Raw genomic sequence first — 8,893 nt, 5'->3', positions numbered from 1 at the left:
GAGATGATGTGTCTTCCAGTTACTGCGCTATGAGTGTCTCTTCCCTCATTCTTTTCTCTGTGCTTAGGCCAGAGGGTTACTTTCAGTCTGCTTTTAGCAACCCATCTAACCTATTGAATGCACCAAAAGGAGCTCCAGAATGATGATTTGGGGAGGCTTGGGGCTGGAGTGGCCTCTGGTTTTGCAGTGCTTAACCCCCTCTAAGAGCTTGATGAGATATAAACTTAACGTGAGTATTGGTTTCACAGTGGTCAGAACACTCATTTTTAAAAAAAAAGAAAGAAAAAAGAAAAGAAAAGAAAAAAAAGCGGGGGGAGGAAAGAAGTCAGACATGACATAAAATGCTTCAGGAATAGAGTGGGGACTTGTGCAAACAGTTTAGGTTTCTCTTTGGTTTTTGCTTTGCTGATATCTCATTCTTCTCTGACATCTCTCCTCTCTGCAGGTCTGTTTTTCATTTTGCAGTGCACTTTAGCAGTGGAAATCACAGAAAAAAGAGTTGTAGCTGAAGGATCCTCAGTGCTGTTGCACGCACCAGATACCAAGAACATCAACCTCATAGAGTGGGAATACATAAGAAACACCACTCCTGTGTTCATCCTGCAGTACTACGCTGATTCACAGTCTCCAACTATCTACTCAGCTTACCAAGACAGAGTGGTTTTCTATCCAAAGAACAGCTCTCTTCTCTTGCAAAACCTAAAAGAGACTGACAGCGGGGTCTATAAAGCAACCATCGATCTGATGGAGGATAAAGCTAGCACGACTTTCCTGGAAGTTATCAGTAAGTCAAACATGTTAAGAAGATTGTGTGGACAAAGATTTTACAGTCAATATGATAGAAGAGTCCACACAGGAGGAGCAGTAACCAGGATAGAGGAGGACTTTCTGGTTTCATCACTGTCTTCAAGGGCACAGACCGGAGGCCCTAAAAGAATTGCTCAGAAATACTAGGGAGTGTTTAGAGATTCAATCAGGCTGTGGGCTGAACTTGTTTGGATAGATAAAGATGCATGGTGCCTCCAGCCCAGAGTGAATGAAACAGGAGGGCACAGCCAGCCTAGCTTGGGTTCTCATCTTCTGCTCTGTTTTTTATCTAATTATTTCATTTCTAACAGGGAAGTAAGAGCCATAAATATCCCCTCAGAGAGGTTATTTCTGCTCAAATTTTGTAAGCAAAACAATTGTGAATTTGAGGAAGCTAGGAGCTGCCCAGCAGGCACAGGCCAAGGCCAGCCCCTGAGGCCTGGGACCAGGAACTCAGTAAGCAATCACAGGGTTAGCTGCTGCCTTACAAATTGTCATCCTAACAGGGCAGGGCCGGAGATGGTGAGGGTAGCCAGGCTTATGGACACCCTCGCAGGAGGCTGCATCTGTCATGTATCCATGGATGATGGTGAGCTCTCCTGTGGCTCCCCACTAACACGCATGGGAGTTCCCAAAGGTAACTACTGGCCTTGGGTGCCTGTAGACCTGCTTCCTTTTGGAGGTCTGTGGCCAGGGGTCAGTATTTGATTCAGTGCTATTCAACTTATTCATCAGTGACTTGGCTGAGAGGACAGAGCGCACCCGCAGCAAGACTGCAGATGATACAAAGCTGGGCAGAGTGGCTGACACACCAGAGGGCTGTGCTGCCATTCACAGGGACCTAGGCCGGCTGCAGAGTTAGCCAGAGAGGAACCTCATGAGGTTCAACAAGGACAAGTGCCGGGTCCTGCATCTGGGGAGGAATAGCCTCGGGCTCCAGTACAGATTCGGGGGGTGACCTACTGGAAAGCAGCTCCGTGGAGAGGGATTTGGGAGTCCTGATTGACAACAAATTAACCATGAGGCACCAATGTGCCCTCGTATCCAAGAAGGCCAGTGGGATCCTGGCCTGCATCAGGAAGAGTGTTGCCTGTAGGTCAAGAGAGGGGATCCTCCCCCTCTACTCAGCTCTGGTGAGGCCGCATTTGGAGTATTGGGGGCAGTTCTGGGCTCCCCAGGACAAGAGGGATGTGGAGCTTCTAGAGAGAGGGTCCAGCATAGAGGCACGAAGATGATTAAGGGACTGGAGCATCCATAATATGAGGAAAGACCAAGTGAGCTGGGCCTGTTTAGCCTAGGGAAGTTTGAGGGGTTATCTATCAACATGTACAAATACCTGAGGGGAGAATGTAAAGAAGATGTGGTCCAACTGTTTTTGGTGGTGGCCAGCAACAGGAAAAGGGGTAATGGGTACAAATTAAAACACAGAAAGTTCCATCTCCATATGCGGAAGAACTTTCCTGAGAGTGTGACAGAGCCCTGGAACAGGCTGCCCAGAGAGGTCGTGGAGCCTCTTTCTCTGGAGATCTTCAAACCTGCCTGGATGCCACCCTGTGCCACGTGCTCTAGGTGTCCCTGCTAGAGCAGATGATTTCAGATGATCTCTGAGGTCCCTTCCAACCTCAACCAGTCTGTGATTCTGTGAAATTTTGCCTTTCTCTGTTTTCTGAACTTACCTGAAAAATAAACAGAAAAGAGAGTTCAGCCTGTTTTTAATTGCCCTTTCACAGAACTCAGTGTTGCTACGTGAGCAACATGAGCATGTCCTGCACATAGGACATTGCACTCGGGGAAGAAGGACTTAATGAGCATGCTGTTCCTATTAAGTGGAAGCCCAGGTGTAGCTAGTAGCAGCCCTCACCAGTGCAGGTATGTAGGCATTAGCAGAGTCAGCCCTCCCTTTGCTCACAGCAAGGCTATCCAGCAAGCAAGGTTTGGCCCACAAGGGTTCTGCCCAGTTTAAATGCAGGCAGCTGGGCAGTCCACATAGCTTCTCTGGCCCTCCTCCTTCCCACTGTCTGTGTGGGAACAGCCCTTTCTTCCTTGGACATCCAGGCACAGAGTTTCTGAAAATTTCCTGCCACAACTTTTCAGTGCAGCTCCAACTCACAGCTCTTTTGGGTCCATATCCAGGGGCCCAGAATGTCGTGCCTGGTCCCTGAGGGCCATGTGGCCTGGGGGTGTCCATTCTGGGGTAGCTGCAATCTCCTTATGCCACTCTGTTGATCTCTCTTTCAGAAATTGTACCCCAACCCAAGATCCAGGGTAGTTCAGGCCTGGTGGGTTCACCCATCCACTTGTTCTGCATGCTGTCCCAAGGAAGAGTGGATGCCATCTCCTGGAAGAAGGACGGTCATCCTCTCCCCCCAGAAAGGTTCTACCATCTCTCTAAAAACGGTGCCGTGCTGCGGATTGAGAAAGGGGAGAGGGCGGATTGTGGCTCCTACTCCTGTAATGCCAGCAATGCAGTAAGCTGGAAGGAAGCAGAGCTCCAAGTGACGGTGGTAGGTTAGTGCTGCTGCCTTGCACTTGATTTGCTTTGTGCATCTGTGTGCCATACCAGGCCTGGTCTTCTCCCTTTCTTGGCAGCAAGTTTTGGCTCACGGAACATTGTTTCCAAACCCCAGCAAGGTGCAACTGTCACGCCTGTGTATTCCCAAGCAGGAAAGACCTGGGAGTCTTCCCCAAAAGTTTCCCAGCATTTTGCAGTTTCCTGGGATACCCATAGCCTTTCTGTGTTTCTGGGCTGTCCTCAGTGGTGAGATGTCACTGTTCCCTTCATTGCAGGTCTGCCGCCTGTTCTCCACCATGCCCAGAGAATGGCTGCTGTTGCACTGGTGTGTGTTGTAGGCTCTACAATACCATTCGTTGTCCTGCTCTGTCAGCCAGAGAAACAACTTGGTAAGCTTGGTTACATGTCAGGCCTGGGTCTTGGTTTGCAGGGTGGCACCCAAGTTCACAAACTAAACTCTTTCCTCTCTGCAGAGGAGCGGGACAGATGATAGCAGAAAGCCTAGCCAGCCCCTTCTGACTACTTACTTGAGTCTGTGATGCTTCAGTAGTGTGAAGAAGTGTGCTCAATTCATGTGGTCCTCCTTAGGTTTCTGTAGCTTGCAAAGGAAATAAAACTTCTTCAAAATAGTTCACTCCAAATGGCTTTTTGGAAAGCAGAGGCACTCAAAAACACCAGTTTACCAGACACAAATCATTCATTTCCTGTTCCCTGGACGTCTTTAGGAAAAAATAAAAAGTGCAGGACTTAGATTATCAAAGTTTACATGGGAAGAGCCTTTCCCCAGAAGGTCCTCATAGCTGACCAGACTGTGCACTCTGCCTAAGAGCACAGGTTTCAGTGACCAAGCACGCTGGTCATAACTTGACATACTGCTATAGATCCATACTCAATAATATTACTGGTTAAAATGGCCACTTCAGTAACAACATGCATGTTGGTGTACAGAAAACAAACGTAAAGACATAGCCAGCTAAGTCCTCCCACACTCCTTTTTTGTAACTTGCTAACGTGTTTTTTTGCCCACCAAGAATAATCCCAAGAACATCAGAGGCCATGGGGAGGGCAGGGAGGAAGTCCTCTAACTGACAGGAAAGTTATTCCATGTGTATTTGTCTCTCAGTATTACGCTGATGGCATTTGAAGGCTGTGGTGTTAGTTCTTGCCTTTAAGGACAGGCTCTTTGCAGGACTTCTCTATGCCTGCTATATGTGACATGTACCATGGGGACCCTTCCCAATGAAAAGGGTCTCCAGAGGAAATCCAACACTTGTCAAGTTTTCATAGGAGGTAGAAACTGGGCAGATGTGGTGTAAAGTCTGTCTTTCTAGATGGACCTGTTCAGAATGGAACAATCCCAAGACTGGCTGATTTCTCCTGGCTGCTTTGAAATCAAGCAAAGCACTCTGAAGTTTACCAGGTTTTCTCTTTGCTTTTGTTTTTTGTTTTGTTTTGTTTTCAATCTCATAAGAATTAAATTCTACATGAAAAAAAAAAAGTTTTGTTTGCCCTCCCTTTGCAGGTTGTGCCATTCCTGCTGTTTCTGTGGTTATGATCTCACTTGGGTTTATTTTCCTTCTTCCTAGGAGAAAAAGTGAGGAGATGGATGGCTGTTTTTATCCAAGTACTAGTGTGTGTCTCCTCTCTTTTCCTGCTTGCCACCACTTCCCTCTGGATGCAACAAGAAGGTAGGATCTTATTGAATAGTTTGCTTCATCCAGTTTGGGTTTTAGTACTTTTGTTTCTCATCTTTGTTTTCAAGGTGGCATCTTTGATCTAGTGGTATTTGATTTAAAGAAACTGAAGGTAGAGTCCTCCCTCTCTTCTCTTTTAAAACCTGAGTGCTGCATTGGTCTTTTCGCATTCTTCAAGTGCCACCATCCCTTCTCCAGAACTTCTCGAAGATGGAAGAGTGGCTGCTGCTGGCAGCCACATCTCTAGGGAGCACTAAAGGCCCAGTGGCTTCTTGCAGGATCACTGAGCAGGTCACTGAGCAAAACACTTTCCCCAGCTTTTTCTCACTGCCTCAGCCAGAAAAAAAATGCATTTCAGTCTTAAGTTTTGGTTTAATTCTGCCTCCAACAGGTGTATCTGCTGCCTTCGTACTGCTTTGTCTTTTCCTGTTTGCTACGATTATAACAACTGCCCTCCTCACGGTCACACAGGTGTGCAGACCAGCAGCTCTCATCTACTACAGGACCAAAAGATGTGAGTTGCTGTTTAAGATCTAAACCTCTGTCAGAAAAGGCCTGTTAGGAGTCTAAGAGTAAACTTGGCAAGTTTTCACTGCTGGGAGAGCCCAGGTGCGTGTCGAGGGGCACATTTGGAGACACTGGCCATAGCTTGCTTGCCTGCCTACTAAGCTCCGCTGCTCCAGGCCTGTATCCCTTGCACATTTCTGTCTCACCTGTCAGCAGTTTTCTCCTTTCCTAGGGTTCTGTGTCGCCCTGGACACTGCAACTACCACTGCAGTGATCGTCCTCCTACTGTTCACCATCCTTATGCTCGAAAACATCCAGCAGCTCCATGGTAAAGGGTAGCCCAGGTTTATACTATTCTGTCCCTTGCTCGTCTTCATTATGGGGAGTGGTGGGACAGATTAAATTCAGGTCATGTAACTATTTGAGAGAGATGTTGGCCAAAGGGCCAAACACTTAGCAGTTCTCTCTTTCTCTCATGCAGAGCGAGGCTGCTCAGAGTCCATCAGTCTAACACTGAGCTTCGTCCTGGCAGCTGCAGTCGTCCTGCCTGCGATGGTGGCCTTCCTCCTCCTATGGTGTATGTAGCCCCATGGCTTCCTTCCACCTATTTCAGGATCATAATTAGCATCTCTGCCCCCTTGGCAGATGCTTGCTCTTAGCTGTCACCCCTGCCTTGCAGGGGGTGTTGAGAAAAGATGCTTTTAGTTTAAAAGAAAAAGCCAGATTTTTTTTTAAGTTAGTCTCCCTGCAGCTGGCTATTCTTCACATCTCTCTGGAAGTGTGAGGTGCTGACTTAAGTGCCTGACTTTATGGAAACCTCAGTGGCAAGAGGAATTTGGCTGCTCCTTTATTTGCAGGTCGTATGAGAAAAAAGGAGAAGAGAAAGATGGAAAACTTGCAGGTCACCCATGACGCACAGGGCACGACCACCTTGGTAATGCACTGCTACTAACTGTCCATTTTGAATTTCTTCTTCTGTTGCAAGACTGTTATTTAACTTATGTTAAACTCTTGATTAATGCAGGGCTAATGAGCTACGGGTTAAAAAAAAAAAAAAAAGTTGATCTAGCAGCTGCTCAGCTGCTGCTGGGAATATTTGCCCACCTGCTTTCCTGCAGAATGGCACAGGTCTTGTCCTCATCTTGGCAACTTTGGGTGGGCGTGAAACTAGCTCGATGGTGACCAGAGGTAGCAGTTCAGCCATGGGACCTACAGGTTCAAGAGCACCAAGGAGCTTCCCTGGGCATTGCTGCTAGCGGACACTTGCTTCCCCCAAGCCCTGCCCATACTGGTACCATGAAAGAGGTGCCTGGAGGAACATGCTGGTGTCCTGAGCATGCCAGTTCTTAGGGCTGCTCTACCCTGACAGATGCATTGCTTGGTAATTTATTTATTTTTTTTAATTAAGAATGATATAAAAGTAGAGGGGCTAAAAACCTCCTGTTCTCCTACCATTCAGCCCCCCTACCCTGGGTTGGGTTGGCGCACCCAATCCAGAAACAGCTACACATGGTTACAAATGAGATGTGAAAAGAACCCACCAGGTCTGTTAGCCACCAGCTCGGCGCTAAAGGGTTGCACCTCTGCTCCTTGCTTCATGTCCTGCCCCCAGCTCCTCTTAGGGAAGTCTCCTTCCCGCACCAGCAGACTTGCTCCTGCAGCACCTGCCTCTGCGTTACGGGCTGCCTCCTTCCTTTTAGACACAAGAAGGCTTTGGAGGATTACAACGACCTGAAAGGAGGCTGTAGTGAAGCAGGGTCAGTCTCTTCTCCAAAACAACCATGGATTGAATAAGAGGAAATGGCCTCAAGTTGCACCAGGGGAGGTTCAGGTTAGATATTAGGAAAAATTTCTGCATGGGAAAAAGTGGTCAAGCATCGGAACAGGCTGCCCTGGGAAGTGCTGGAGTCACTATACCTGATGGTGCTCAAGAAACAGGTAGATGAGGCACTTAGGGACATGATTTAACAGGCCTGGTGTTGAACGGCTTACCCTTGAACTCAGTGATCTTGAAGGTCTTTTCCAACCATAATGATTCTATGATTAAGGGACTCCTTACCTGCTGCTTTTGTTATTGTGCTGTTTAGGCAGTGCACAAAGCATCTTCAGCAGCTGGTCCTTAGACTAGGTATGAGCCTGTTCCTTGTGTTTCAACAGCACTTCTGCAAGCACAGCCATGCTGGGCGGTCACTCCCAGTAGTTACTCACACTCCAAATCCCTTTTACACCCCCAGAGGATGCGGCAGCATCTCTGTATGGCCAGAGGAGCAAGTGCTTGTCAAGGCAGCTCCCTGGCCAAGCGTCCTGCCACCAGCAAGTCACCAGGAGCCAGCTGGGCACATCCCCTGGGGCCGACCACCTCCGGAGCTGTGGCGGTGTGAGGACACGGGTTCATTGCCATGTGCTTTCTTAGCAGATGCATAAAGAGCCTCGAGAACCGAATCAGGAAGCCAACTAAGGAGTCAGCCCTCTGACTGCCGGAAAGCTCTGCTCACACGATGAGGGCAGCAGGAAGGAGCTGGAAAAACGTCTGGTGTAATGAGGAAAGCGTAAGCTGCCGTCGTAGGCTAGCACCAACAAGGCAGTGCTTTTTGTGCAAGCACTCAGCAAAATGCTCGCTAAAATGCTGCTTTTCTGCCCCGCTTCCCTTCTGTGCCTTTGATGGATGCAACCTCCTCCTTAAAATGAAGCAAGTGGTCAGGCTGTTAGTCTTCAGGGGTGGCTGCTCTTGCTGCTGCAGGCGAAGATGGGTCCTCACGGTGCCCCTGGTTTGTGCCTTCTGCAGGGCACCCCAGCGGCTGGCTGGGCTCGTGCCCTCCGCCTGCACGATGACTAACTGGTCCTTGGGGAGGATGACAGGTTAGGACAGCACCCTAGACTGCCCTTAGGTCATTTCCCGTCCACGTGCCTCTTAACTGAATAATGATGTGGCCTTCTGTGCTTCCTGAGTTTTAGTACTTCAGCTGGCGTTGAAGCATCTCCTGTCAACAACCTTTGCATGGGAGGTCTGCTTTGAAACGTGTGCGTGTGTAAAAGCTGAGAAATAGCCTAACCCTTCTTTTCCTCTTTTCCTCCTTGCAGCTGCTCTAATAAATGCATTTTTATCTGAGGACTTCCCTTTGTGAACCCATCCTGCTTGTGAACCTGGGAGGGGGCTCTGCCCTATTCAGCAACCCCTGTTTACCCCTTGCTCTGGGCTGGCTCCTGCCTGGGCGAAGCTGACCAGCTTTCATGAGGGTTTCCAGCCCAGGTTTGTATTTATGGCTCTGCCGCGGTTTCTACTTCCCCCTAAGCAGTGGGTGCTGTGGGCATCCCTGGGGCCCACAGACGTGCGCCAGGATGGCCCTGGCCCCCCTGTGCATTCAGGGCGCAG

General features: G+C 48.7%; 1 protein-coding gene across 1 annotated transcript; it reads left to right on the top strand.

Annotated features, from left to right (window-relative positions):
• Positions 1-315: 315 nt before the first annotated feature.
• LOC148594176 (V-set and immunoglobulin domain-containing protein 1-like) lies at positions 316-6,105 on the top strand (the record flags this gene model as incomplete). Its single annotated transcript, XM_088527632.1, has 7 exons — positions 316-784; positions 3,046-3,315; positions 3,595-3,708; positions 4,906-5,007; positions 5,405-5,527; positions 5,753-5,848; positions 6,002-6,105. Coding segments are annotated over 7 exons (1,278 nt in total), but the record flags the coding sequence as incomplete, so codon positions are not given.
• Positions 6,106-8,893: the final 2,788 nt, after the last annotated feature.

Source organism: Tinamus guttatus, unplaced genomic scaffold (genome assembly GCF_059628265.1).
Source record: "Tinamus guttatus ecotype Peru unplaced genomic scaffold, ASM5962826v1 Tinamus_guttatus_pri_ptg000287l, whole genome shotgun sequence".
NCBI classification, from domain to species: Eukaryota; Metazoa; Chordata; class Aves; order Tinamiformes; family Tinamidae; genus Tinamus; species Tinamus guttatus.
This window is presented reverse-complemented; position numbering and strand designations above follow the sequence as displayed.